This window comes from Macrotis lagotis, chromosome 4, assembly GCF_037893015.1.
Source record: "Macrotis lagotis isolate mMagLag1 chromosome 4, bilby.v1.9.chrom.fasta, whole genome shotgun sequence".
Taxonomy (NCBI): Eukaryota; Metazoa; Chordata; class Mammalia; order Peramelemorphia; family Peramelidae; genus Macrotis; species Macrotis lagotis.
Window position 1 is genome coordinate 32,243,786 of NC_133661.1, and position 13,851 is coordinate 32,257,636.

Below are 13,851 nucleotides of genomic sequence, written 5' to 3' on the forward strand. Positions count from 1 at the left end.
GGGAGCCCGGGGGAGGCCAGCGCCGGGGCGGGGGGCCCGGGCCGCCGGGACCTCCCCGGGCTTGGGCACCGCCCCCCCCGGGGGGCCGCGGGTCCGGGGCGGGCGGGGAGGGGGCGGGCGCCAGGCCGGGCCGGGGCGGGCGGGGAGGAGCCTCGCCTCCCCGCGCCCCAGCCCGGGCGGACTCCGGCCCCTGCGCGAAGCGGCCAGCCGCCCGGCCAGCCCGCCAGGCCCGCCGCCGCCCGCCCCAGATGGAGTATCTCGGCGTCATGGTCTCCTGCTGGGTCCCGCTGCACTGCTGGCTCTCGGCCGCCGCCGCCCCCCGGGCCCCCGGTGAGGGCGAGGGAGGGAGGGCAGGGGGCGAGAGCGCGCGAGTGTGCAAGAGGGTGAAGGTGGGCAGGGGAGAGGGAGGGGGAGAGGGGCTGCGTGCGGGGCAGAGGGGCGCGGGGCCCTGGGCTGAGCGCTGTGCCCCCCCCCCCCCCGCCCCTCTCCTGGCCAGGCTCTCCCCTTTCTCGCTCGGCTTTCTCATTTCATCTCTCTGGGCTTCCTCTCTCCCCCTTCCCTCTCCTTTCTCTCTTTGCTTCTCTGCCCCTCTGTCTCTCTCTGTCCCTTTCCTTCTCTCTCAGTCTCTCTCCTCTCTCGGTCTCTCTCTCTCAGTCTCTCTCTCTCAGTCTCTCTCTCAGTCTCTCTCGCGCTCTCAGTCTCTCTCCTCTCTCGGTCTGTCTCTGTCTCTGTCTCTCCTTCTCTGTCTCTGTGTCACTGTCTCTCTGTCTCTTTCCTTTTCTCTCTGTCTCTCTCTCGCGCTCTCTCTCTCTCAGTCTCTCTCTCTCTCGGTCTCTCTCTGTCTCTGTCTCTCTGTCTCTCCTTCTCTGTCTCTCTGTCTCTCTGTCTCTCTCTCTGTCTCTCTCCATGTCTATCTTGTCTCTGTCCCTGTCTGTCTCTCTGTCTCTCTCTTTCATTCTCTGTCTGTCTCTCTCTCAGACGCTCTCTCTCTCTCTCTGTCTCTGTCTCTCGTGCACACGCTCTCTCTCTCTAGCTCTCTACCTCTCTCTGTCTCTCCGTCTCTCTCTCTCTGTCTCTCCTCTGTCTCTCTGTCTCTGTCTCTGTCTGTCTCCATGTCTATCTTGTCTCTGTCTCTGTCTGTCTGTCTCTCTATCTCTTTCTCTGCCTCTCTCTATTTCTGTCTGTCTCTGTCTCTCTCAGTCTCTTTGTCTCTGTCTGTCTCTGTCTCTCTCAGTCTCTTTGTCTCTGTCTCTCTGTCTCTGTCTCTCTCAGTCTCTTTGTCTCTGTCTCTCTGTCTCTCTCAGTCTCTTTGTCTCCCTCTCTCTCAGTCTCTTTGTCTCTGTCTCTCTGTCTCTGTCTCTGTCTCTCTCAGTCTCTTTGTCTCTCTCTCTGTCTCTGATCTCTCTCCCCTTTCATTCTTCTCATCCCTCCACCATCTCCTCCCTTCTGTCTCCTCCGGTCTCTCTCCATTGCTAGCATCTCTTGCATCTCTCCTTTGGCTCTCTGCCCCTGTAGGTCTATCCTTCTTCTCTCCCAAAGGAAAGAGGGGGAGAAAGCCTAGAGCCCCCCAGACTCTGGGCAGCCTGGGCGGTGGGGGTGCCCCTCAGAGGCTGTGCCCACAAACACCTACAGACATCTGCCACCATAAATCCTCAAATAAACCTTCTCCTTCCTCTAAAGCTCAGATCTCTCCCCCAGGTGTGCAAACACCCCCTTCAGAAAGCTCAGCTGATCAAGGTACTGGAGACCCACAGAAGGCCAGACACACGAGTTCTGTCCTTAGCCAGAGCCACACCCCCTGGGTAAGGGAGGGGGTCCACAGAGTGGGTATTCATTGGACACAGTCGTGTCGTGTTGGGCTGCCCCCAGGAGGTGGGCATCCCTTTTGGCTAGCTTGGCAGGGCTCTCCCCCTCTCTTACTGAACTGCCCCACAGGGAAAAGGATTTTTAGGGACACCTCATTTCTGGCTTTTCTCGGGCCAAGGGAGGTGAGGGGGAGGCGCCCCAGAGAACGGGATGTGGAGAAAGGAGAATTCCTCCTTTAGATCTGGCCCATGAATCATCCCATGGGAAGCCAGGGAGCTGGCACTGGCTGAGGCCGGGGTGAGGGGAGCACGCCGGCCCCCCACTCCAGTCCTGCCCTGCTACTCTTTTGTGCTTAGCTGGTCTGGGCCTGGCCAACTCCTAGTCACCGGGTCACTTTAAAACTCAGCCTGGCTCATCTTGGAGCTCTTCACTTCCTTTCTATTAATAGCTCCCATTCATATGGCCATTGATTGCCAAAGAGTTTTCTTCTCCACAACCTGGAAAGGTAGAGGGGCCAGGCGCTTAGAGCATAGAACCAGGGCACTGGAGCTTAGGAGCTCCAAGGGGTCCCAGAAGCACTGTGTCCACAGCCTCCCCCACCCCATTTTACAGATGAGTTAACTGAGGTCCAGAGAGGAGAAAGATTCACCTGGGATTGAAGTTAGAAAGTATCAGAGTGGGGGTTGAAACTCAGGGCTCCTGACTCCAGTCAAGGGTTCTTTTCACTGTTCTCTGCCTTCCCTTCCTCCTCCCTCCTTCTTCCTTCCTCCTCCCTCCCCTTCCTTCCTCCTCTCTCCCTTCCTTCCTTTCTTCCTTTTCCCTCCCTTCCTTCCTTCCTCTCCTTTTCTTCCTCCCTCCCTCCCTCCCACTTCCCCTCTCTGTTTCTCCTTTCTTTCCTTCTTCCCTTCTTCTTCCTTCTTGCTTGTCTCCCTCCCTTCTTTCTTCTTCTCTTCCTCCTCTTCCCTGCCTCCTTTTTTCTTTTCTTCCTTTCTTCTTCTCTTCCTTTCTTCCTTCCTTCCCTCCTCCCTTTCTATCTTTCTCTCATCCTTTTCCCCTCCTTTCCTCCTTCCTTCTTCCATTCTTTCCTCTCTTCCTTCCTTCTTGTCTTTCTCTCTCCTTTCCTTCTACCTTTCTTTCATTCTTTCTCCTGCCTTCCCTCCTTCCTGCCTGCCCTCCTTCCTTCCTTCTTTTCTTTCTCCTTCCCTTTCTTCCTTACTCCCTTCCTCTTTCCCTCCCTCTTTTTTCTTTCTTGGTCCTTTCTTTCTACCTTCATCTCTTCCTTTTTCCTTCCTCTTTCCTTTCTTCTTTCCTTCTTTTCTTCCTCCCTCCTTCCCTCACTCCTTTTGTCTTTTCTTCCACCCCTCTTCCTTTCTTCCTTCTTTCCTTCCTTTCTTCCTCCTTTCCCCCCTTTCTACCTTTCTCTCTTCCTTCTTTCTTTGCTTCCTTCATTTCCCTTGTCCTCTTTCTTCTCCTACAGCATTCTGTCTCTCATGGAATGACAGATTATTTTGGGGGTTGCTAGGTGTGTTTGTTTTGACAGGTGTATTTTCATGCATTTATATGCCCTTGGCTGGTTGGGTCATCCCCCAGACTGGGGGAGGCGGGTGGAGCAGGTTGGGTGTTCCACCACGGCAGCCTTCCTTCCCTCTGGCCCTTGCCATGAGGCTCTCTGGGCCTCAGCTCCAGATGGCGGCCTCCTGACTCCTGGCCTTCTGGGGATGCCTGACTCCCCAGAGAGAGGGACCTTGCTGGGCAGAGAATGCATAGTTCCCATGCTTGAGCTAGCTGGCTTAAAAGAGTCAAAAGGCTCTGTCGGGAGTCATTTTTTCTGCTAGGGTGGATGGAGGCCCAGGGATGGAGGTTTTGTTTGGTTTGGAACCTTGGTGTCTGCACAGTAATTGGCCATTAGTCCCCAAGTGCAGAAACACTGGGAGATGTGAGGATGTAGAACAAAGTGATGACTTGGTGATTTGGAGGGATTTGGCACTGTGAGGCCTACAAAAGGCTTTTCCCATAATGACCCTGAGAGACAAGTAGAAATAGCATTCTTATTCCTGTTTTCCAGAAAAGGAAACTGAGGCTTCTTGTGCATCATTGCGCAGAGAGGCACTGGCTTCAAAGGAAAGAGTTCGATTTGCCTGCATTTGCATCCTAATTCCTACTCTCCATTTTCTTATTTCCCCTCCTGGAGCCTCTGTTTCCAGAGACTAGATGACCCCTAGAGTCCCTTCTGGCTCTATGGTCTTGCCCGAATTGACAAAGTAGGGGGCCTTGGAAGCTTGAGTTGAGGAGGGTCACTGACACTGACAGAAGAGCTAGTATTGATAGAGCCCATAGTTAAATGTATTCTCTCATTGGATCCTCACACCACTTCTGGCAGGTGAGGGCTGTTATTGTCCCCATTTTACAAATGAGACAATTGAGACCAACAGAGGTTAAGTACCTTACTCAGAGCCATCCAGCTAGTAAGAGTTTGAGGCTGGATTTGAACTCAGGTCTTTCTGACTCCAGGCCCAGCCTCCTAACCAGTGGTTACCATACAACCTTTTAGCTGCCATAGAACATTTTTAAGTTTTCCAATGTGATTTATAGACATTAGTTATTTGAGCCTCACAACATCTCTGTGAGGAAGGTAATCACAAGGTGTTATTTAACCCAATTTATGGATGAGGAAACAGATTCAGAGTGTCCTAGGGAGGTAGGAGAAGATTACTGACTCTGGAGTTTTGAATTCTCTCTGTGTCACTTAGTTCTGTGACCTTTGGCACTCTGTTCTTCAGTTTCTTCATCTTTAAAATTCGAGGGGGTTGGACTCAATGGCTTCTGAGATCTCTCTCTAGATCTATAATCCATTGAAGGAGGGATCTGAACCCAGATCTTGTGATTCCAAACTCAGAATTGGTGGTCCAATTGCTTCAAAATTGCTTCTCTCTTCGCCAAAAAACTTGATTTGAAGACATAAGACTTGGACTCTAGGGGAGTGGCTTCCAATTTTGTGGGATCCAGGGTGGCTAGGTATATAGCCCAAATGGGAAGGGCCAACGACCAATCATAAACTGTTCCCTCTACCCCCTTGGCAAAGCCCTGGAAGTCCTAAAGTGTTTCTGTCTCAATGTCCAACAGAGCTGCTCTTCTCTGGAAAGATAAGTGAATATGGTGTGTTCGTTCCGTTCAGCACCGATCATCAAGGCCGGTTCCTCTCCCACGTAGTGTCTGGACCTACAGCCTCCGAGAGCAGTGCATTTGGTGGGCCTGCTCTCCCCCCATCACCTCCTTCTAGTCGGCACCGGGTGGCCCGAAGCCCTTCCATCCTGGCAGGAGAGCCGGCTGGCCCTGGCCCACTGGGGAAATATTCCATTTATTTCAACGTCACCATCTTTGGGAAGGAGTTCCACTTGTCTTTGAAACCCAACCGGCGGCTGGTGGCCCCTGGAGCCTTCACCCAGTGGCAGGAGGATTTCAGGGAGTATTCTCGACAACCCCTCCGTCAGGAGTGTGTCTACACTGGTAGCATCACTGGCATGCTGGGCACTGCCGTGGCCATCAGCAATTGTGACGGCTTGGTAAGGAAAGGGCTCCCTCCTCTCTTCTGTCTCTGGGCTGCTCCTGCCCAGCCGGGAAGCTTGCCGGCTTCTTTGGTTTCCCTTGGTTTGGGATTCCTGTGGGTTATGTTCTCCATCCTGGGCCAAAGCTGGGGCCAGGGCTGTTGCCAGGAATACTCTCACTCTTCATTGGCCGCCAACTTAAACTTCCAGCCTGATAGGAAGGGAAAGAGCCGGGGGGGTGGTGGTGATCCTTCTCTACTCTGTCTATCATTTTTCAACCCTCTCCCCCATTAGATCTGCTCACAGACTTCCAGAATCTTAGGCCGAATTGGGTCTTGGAGTTTATTTTGTCTGTGGCTTAGTGGATAGAGAGGAGGCAGGGACATCTGGGTCCAAACTTTGTCTTAGGCATTCACTAGCTTAAATGACCCTAGGAGAGTCACTTCACCTGGGTCAACCTATTTCCTTCTCTGTAAAATGAGGTTTAGGCTAGAGGAGCTCCCATTCTAGATCTAGGTCTAAGTCTAGGGTCCTAGAAAGCATAAAGACCACTAGGTATGAACCTTCTCCAGGACCTGACTAGCTGAGTGACCCTGAATTATTTCAGCTTTGTGAGTCTCATTGTCCTTCTCTGTTAAATGAGCATAATCATGTTTCCACTATTTCTCTCTTAGGGTTGCTTTCAGGAAAGTCTTTCTAAAAAGTCAAAGATTTGGAGCAGGGCTTCTGAAAGTTTGATTCTTCTGAGACCCTTCCAGGGGGTTAGTTGAATTCAAACTATTTTCACAATAACACTAAGATGTCTTAACTGCTAATATAGTAAATATTTTGATAGTTCTTTTTTGGAATTTATTTAATATTTTATATTTGCCCAATCCTTGTAAAAACAGTTTTTAATGTTTCATATTTTAAAATGTTGAGTTCCTAATTCTCTCCCTCCCACCCTCACTGAGAAAGCAAATACTAATATAATAAATATTGATAGACATAACCCACATAAATGAAAACTCTTTGGGGGGAGTTATCATTAATTCTTTTTCTAAATTTTTATTTTAAGGGGTAATGGGGTTAAAGTGACTTGGCCACGGCCACACAGCTAGGCAATTATTAAGTATCTGAGGCTGGATTTGAACTCAGGTCCTCCTGACTCCAGGGCCGGTGCTCTATGCACCATGCCAACTAGCTGCCCCATTAGTTCTTTATGGTGTGAAGGGATCCTGAGTCCAAAATTTTGTGAACTGCTAAGTTAAAGAAAGTGAATCATCATTATTCAACTCTGAGTCCAGTTCGGTAGCTCTCTGTAGTTTCTGTATTATAATTATAATGATGATGATGATGATGATGATGTGATGAGAGCAATTAAAGCTTAAAAAAGCTTAAAACTACTGTCCCACTTTTGGGGTGCTCTTTCTAACACCCTAAAGTTTATGCATTATTTTAAAACATGACATCATCTGAGATTCACAATGACCCTGGGAGGTAGATACTATGGGAATTTTCCCCAGTTTTCAGAAGAACAAACTGAGGCACAGAGAGATTAGGTGAAAGGGGCAGCATTCAACTTGATGTCAGAAAGAAAACAACAAAAAGCATCTTCCCAACAAGTAGTGTCCGAATATGGAATGGGCTTTTTTGATAAGTTGTGAGTCCTTGGAGGTCTTCAGACAGAAGGAAATAATGGCTTTACAACTTTTAATCTCATTTGAGCCTTAAAAACTACCCTGGGAGGGAGGTTATTATCCCCATTTTATAGATGAGGAAACAGGCAGCTGAGGTTAAGTGATTTGCTCAAGGTCACTTAGCTAGTCAGTGCCTGAGGCCAGATTTGAGCTGAAATCTTCCTGTGTCCAGGTCTAGTCCTCCATCTACTGAGCCCCCCCATCTACCTCTCATTGGGTAAATTGGGGGGGGTTCCTTTTGTGTGTTGATGGGAGCTTCATGGCATCAGAGGTCCTTCCTCATTGATTCTCAGCTTTTGGATTTTTGTGTGACTTTGCCATGACCTTGTATCTTGTAATAATCAGGAGAGGATGTGAAATTTGGTCTTCTCATCTCCCAAACCAGGCCTCTACATTGCCCCCTACTTTCTCTTAGAGAAGTTTGTCCAAGCTGAGTGAAGGAATGGACCAACCCATCCAGTGGCAGGGCATCTGCGTTCTTCATTCACTCACCTTTTCCTAGGTAGATTGCTAGAATTGAGTGACCCTGGATATCCTTAAGAAGATCCCAGAAGGTATTGGAGTTTGATGCCTTTAGCAAACAGCAACACCTAAAATAATCTTAAATTATTATTATATTAATAATAATGATGATGATAATAATAAATATTTATGTAGCTCTTTAAACTTTGCAGATTGTCTCATTTGCTCTTCATAATGACCCTGGGAGAGAGGTACATGTTATTGCCCCATTTTACAGATCAGGAAACTAAGTCCCAGAAGGGTTAAATGACTCACATAGGGTCATATGACAATAAGTGTCTGAGGCAGAATTTGAACCCAAATCATCCTTCTTCCTCCTTCCTCTACCTCAGACTTTAGTCCTACCCAGTTCTGCTTTCCTGGAAGTTTTTCTCTAAGTACTGAGAATATCAGCATGCTTTCTGGCTCCATTTTGGGAAGATGAAATACCATATGACAGATTCTCATATTCTCTCTATCTGTCTGTTGATCTGTCTCTCTCTGTGTGTCTCTCTGTCTCTCTCTGTGTGTGTCTCTCTCTGTCTCTGTCTTTCTCTCTCTCTTTGTCTATCTGATTCTGTCTCTGTCTCTCTGTGTCTCTCTGTGTCTCTGTGTCTCTGTGTCTCTCTCTCTTTCTCTCTCTCTGTCTCTGTCTCTCTCTCTCTCTCCCCCTTCACTTTGTTTCTGTCTCTCTTCTTACTTTCTCTTCTCACTCTTTCTGTCTCTTCTCCCTTTCTCTCAGGACCTGCCCTGGTCCTCATTACTCCCATCACTCACTTGAATAGTGTGTCACTCCCTCTGAGAGCTTAGCCAGTACCCAGGTGTTATGGGGGCATTGTTCTCTTGTTTTCACTTTTCCCCAGGGCTTCACTTACCAGGAACACCTGACAGATGAATAAAGCGAGTCTCCCTTAGTCCTCCATCCCTTCTCTTGAGAAGTGGGGATGAGGTTTACAGCAAATGGGTGGTAGAATGGACAATATCCTTGGTCAGTGATTTCTTTCCTCTTCAGACTTTGCAGTTAATGTTGGTCCACACAAATAGGCCCATTCTTGATAAGACCAAGACCTCCATGTTGTAACTAAGAAACAGGCTGAGTGGTATAGTGGCTAAAGCAGTAGACTTGGAATCAGGAAGATCTGAGTTCAAATCCTATCTTAAATACTCATTAACTGTGTGACCCTGGACCAGTTACCAGAGAAATCTGAGGAGTTTGGAGAGAGAGAGAATTAGGAAGGGTCGGGGGGGGGGGGGGAATAAAATATTCACTTGGCTTTCTTCCATCAAAATCTTAGAACTCCACCTAGATTCCAAGGAAAGGAGGATGCCCATCCTGATATCTCATTCTTCATAAAGATGCGATTTCATTGTTATATTCAAATGACTGCTCAGTAATCAACGCTTACTTATGGTCATGGGATCATAGATCCAGAGCTGAAAGGGACCTGAGAGGCCCTCTAGTTCAAATCTAATTTTTGATAGGTGAGGAAACCAAGGTGCAGAGAAGTCACATAATTTGCCCAACATCATAGAGGAAGTTAATGGCAGAGTCAGGATTCAAACTGAGGTCCTGTGGCTGCATATATAGAGCCATTCTTTCATCCTGCCTGATGTGAAACTCTTTAATAGGACCTTGAGTACTGTAAGAGTCCAGAACTGTGACCTGGACACAATCAGAGGTCTGGGGATACCAATGGACTTCTCAGAATCATTTTTAAAAATGCATTAAATAAAATACATAGATTATAGATGAAACCAATTCTGTTGAAATAAAACTATCTACATATTTTTATTTTTATTTTTTAAATCCAATTTTATTTCTATCAGGAGGTAGTCATGTTTCAAGTCACTTGGAATCACAATTGGACATTTTGTTGGACAGTTTCTAAGACTTTCAAACTTTTTGTCTTTACAATGTGATTGTTACTGTAGAAATTGTTCTGGTTCTGCTCATTCTACTCTGCATTAGTTCATTCAAATCTTCCCAGGTTTCTCTAAAACCACACCCTTCATCATTTCCTATAGCATAATAGTATTCTTTTTCATTCATATACCACAACTTGCTCAATCTTTTCTCAATTGATAGGCACCCATTCAGTTTCCAGTTCTTTGTAATTACAAAAAGAGCTGCCAGAATATTTTTACACATATGGTTCCTTTTCCTTTTCCTTTGATCTCTTTGGGACATGGGTTTAATAGCGGTATAACTGGGCTAAAGGACGTACAGAGTTTAATAGTTTTGGGGGGCATAGTTTCAATATACCAAGGTCCATTTCAAAACTTTTTTTTCAAATTCTTCAGATTGAGAGCTCTTTCTCTAGTCCAACCCCTTCTCTCCCTCATTTTCCAGAAGTGGAAACTGAATCCTAGAGAAGGGTCTTATACAAAACTAGGAAATGGTAGATTTGGGTCTTAGGCCAGGGCTTTTGACCCCAAATTCAGTGGAATTGACCCCTGGAAAGGGTAATCTGCTGACATAGTCCTTAAGGACCTCGAGTGACAATAGAAATATTAAAGTAGAAATCAATTCTCCATGTTGTAGAAGTGACTTCTTTTTGGAAGGAAATTGGGACCAGATGGTCCTGTGGTGCTTATAACTAAGATTCTGTTATTCCTTTGTTACTTCAATGTTGAGTGTGCATGTTTTCTCTTTTTTTAGGTGGAAAATATGAGATATATATTAAACATTTGTGCATTCCCCCTTAGCTCATGGCACATGTAGTAAGGGGAAAGAAAAGAGAAGTTTATTAAACTCCTACTGTGTGCCAAGTGCTTTCCAAATCATTTGAACTATGTTAGTATTTAAAATGATAATTGAATGATTAAAAAAAAAAAGATCCTTGAGGCACCTTCATGTTCTGACAAAGTACTGGAGGAGGGATTTAATTATCCAGTAATATTTGTCCTTATCTCGAAGCCAGCATCAGACACTTACTGGTTTAATGACACTGTGTCCTTCACCTCAGGTCTCAATTTCTTCATCTGTAAAATGAAGAGGTTGGACTTGATGACCTCCAAGGTCTCTTTCTGATCTAACTCTAGGTTCCTGAGATCCTAGCACAATCGTGTACTAGCTATTCAGTCTTGGGAAAGTCATTTCTCTTTGTGGACTATGGTTAAGCGAGGGACTTGGACTGGATTACCTTGAAGCTTTTTCTAGCTACAATTTGGCTGATTCAAGTGTCCGAAACATTGTTGTTTATTTCACTTGCTGTCATATATTCTTTCTATTTGTTATCATCAACTCAAATGCAGCCTACTCCAAGAAGCCTTTCCTGATTCTCTTAGGCTATGCACCAATTGGGCTGGTCATTAATTTCTTTTTTCTTTTTAGTTCTTGCAAGGCAATGAGGTTAAGTGACTTGCCCAAGGTCACACAGCTGGGTAATTATTAAGTCTCTGAGGCTGGAGTTGAACTCAGGTACTCCTGACTCCAGGGCTGGTGCTCTATTCACTGTGCCACCTAGCCGCCCCTGGTCATTAATATCTTGAGATAACTCTCTAAGGCTGCATAGCTTGGAGAGAAGTTACTAGTTTGTAGTTATAGAAAGAGTTTGCTCACTGTTAAAATAAAAATCACGTATTTTTTTGCAGAGAAAAGTATTGAATCCCCAGAGTAAGAGATGACTCAAGGACATACAGAGAGTTAATAATAGAATTGTGACCCAAACCTAGCCTCTGGGTGCTACTGCATTCTAGGCTCTTAGAGTATGGGCTATAAAGAGGAATATGACACATCCCCAGCCCTCAAAAGAGTGGGTGATCAGTTAAACAATCTGAGTCAGGGCAAGTGAGCTTTGAGGGTGGGGAGGCAGCAGCTGCAGCTACTAGTCCCAAAGAGGGCACCAGCATCTTTCTCACCCTGGGGTAACCAATAGATAATAGAAACCAGGAGGGAGTTACCAAAACCCTATATATGTTGGCTCCTCATATTGCAGGGGCAAAGTTTGGGAAAGAGGGAGATCAAGAGAAGCTGGGAAGGCTGCTTTGGAGCAGGGCTGTGCAGGGGAAGTCGCAATGTTGTAGATTTACAGAGGAGGAAACTGAAGTCCCGAGGAGCGTGACTTTGTTTAAGGTCATACCCATTTAAAATAGATCTAGGATATAGCTTCAGTGCAGTACTCTTCACTAATCTTGCAACTACTCTCAGAGGCTGATGTTCTTGTGGGTTTTCCATGTGTTTCTATACTCATTTCAATCCAATAAATTGAGTGTATTCCAACAAATAGTTATCAAATGTCTAATATACAAGACTCTATAGTAGATGTTAAGAACATAAAGACCAAAATGGACCAGTGCCTGCCCTCAAGAAGTTTGTACTCTATTGCATTTTTTTAAAGTTTTTGTTTTTTTTTTGCAAGGCAAATGGGGTTAAGTGGCTTATCCAAGGCCACACAGCCTGGTAATTATTAAGTGTCTGAGACCGGACTTGAACCCAGGTACTCCTGACTCCAGGGCCAGTGCTTTATCCACTGCGCCACCTAGCCGCCCCTACTCTATTACATTTTAAGAGACATGTACATAGGTAAGTAGATACAATTAGGTATAAAGTCAATGCAATAAGTTGTTCTATCAACCGGAGAATCAATGCTTACATAGGAGGCACTTAATACATATTTATTGATTGATTAAATCAGGAAAAAGTGTTTGAGATATTTCTTGAAATGGTCTGTGAAGGGAGTTTAGGATCCCAAGAATTGGAGGTAAAAGAAAGGAGGAAGGAAAAGTAGTTTGTGCAAAGTCATGGAGATAGAATGTCTTATGAGGGAAATAGGATGCTGTGCCTTTTGGCTGGACCATAGATTATTGTTATTACAATTGTCCAGGTGAGAGGCAATGACAATAGTTCTAGTATGGTCCTAATAGAGAGAAGGAGACAGATTGGAGAGATATGGGGAAGATGAGATGAAATTTGACAACAGACTAGATATACGTGGAGACAGAGAAAGTCAATGATGTTTCCCTTGGAAGAGTGGAAGTGCTCTTGAAAGAAATATTGAAATTAGGAGAAAGGATGGATTTAGGGAAAGATATTGAGATAATCAGAGACATTGAACTTTATTTTGGACCTATTGGATTTGAGATGCTTTTGGATCATCCAGATGATTCTGGCTATCTGGAATATAGACAGAATTCTTCAGTTCATTTTAAGGTTTTTTAAGTTATTTTTTTGCAAGGCAAATGGGGTTAAGTGGCTTGCCCAAGGCCACACAGCTAGGTAATTATTAAGTGTCTGAGACCGAATTTGAACCCAGATACTCCTGACTCCAGGGCCAGTGCTTTAGCCACTGTACCACCTAGCCTCCCCTTCAGTTCATTTTAGAGGTGTGGAACTGATATTCAGAAGAGTTGGTAGATTTGGGAGTCATATGGATAGAAATGATGGTTGAACTCATGGGAGTTGGTAAAATCAGTAAGAGGGAAAAAAATTAAAGAGTTTAGAGTTTGGCACAGAATCTCATGGCATATTTACAGATTGAAGGCAGGCCACGGGTGATGGCCCCACAAAGGAGTATGAGAGGATCATTCAGGTAAGAGGACAAACAGGAACAAGCAGTGTCATAAAAACTTAGAAAGAAGATAATAGCCCAGAACAAAAGCAAAGATAGTTTTTTTGAGAGGACATTGATATGGCACCTGGAATAATTGGACTGGCCTATGTTTATTTTGGGCTGGGAGCACAGGTATAGACCACTGGATTTGAAATCAGGAAGACATCTTCATGAGTTCAAATCATCTCAGATGCTAGTTGTATGACCTTGGGTAAATCATTTAACTTGTTTTACTTTTCTTATCTGTAAAATGAGCTGGAGAAGGAAATCACTGTTTGCCAAGTAAACCTCAAAATGGGGTCATGAAGAGTAAGTAACAGCAACAAAAATGTTTATTTCAATCATAGTCTTATAGAAGGTTAAGATTAGAGGAATCTTTCTTAGTTTACAGAAAAGGACACTGAATTCCCCAAAATTGGAAGGACTGGACCAAATATAGCTAGAAACAAATTTGGGACTGGAACCCAAGTTGATGATTAATTTCCATTACATGGAGAGTATATGCTATGTAAACCTTTATTTAAAAAAAAATAGGTACAGAGATGTAGAAATAGTTACAGATAGAACTTTAAGAAAACTCAATATTTGAAAATACAGATTAGAATCCAGATAAATTAGAAATTATTCATTTTGGAGGAGGCTAGGTGGTGCAGTGAATAGAGCACCGGCCCTGGAGTAGGGAATAGCTGAGTTCAAATCCAGCCTCAGACACTTAATAATTACCTAGCTGTGTGGCCTTGGGCAAGCCACTTAACCCCATTTGCCTTG

At 45.3% G+C, this 13,851-nt stretch overlaps 1 protein-coding gene across 1 annotated transcript in view; it reads left to right on the top strand.

Annotated features, from left to right (window-relative positions):
• The first annotated feature begins 266 nt into the window (after positions 1–266).
• Positions 267–13,851, top strand: part of ADAMTS14 (ADAM metallopeptidase with thrombospondin type 1 motif 14) — a 101,086-nt gene continuing 87,501 nt past the window's right edge. Inside the window, exons 1-3 of the mRNA XM_074236166.1 lie at positions 267–389; positions 1,699–1,802; positions 4,889–5,369. Coding sequence (XP_074092267.1) covers positions 267–389; positions 1,699–1,802; positions 4,889–5,369 — 708 coding nt within the window. The remainder of the gene's footprint in view (positions 390–1,698; positions 1,803–4,888; positions 5,370–13,851) is intronic.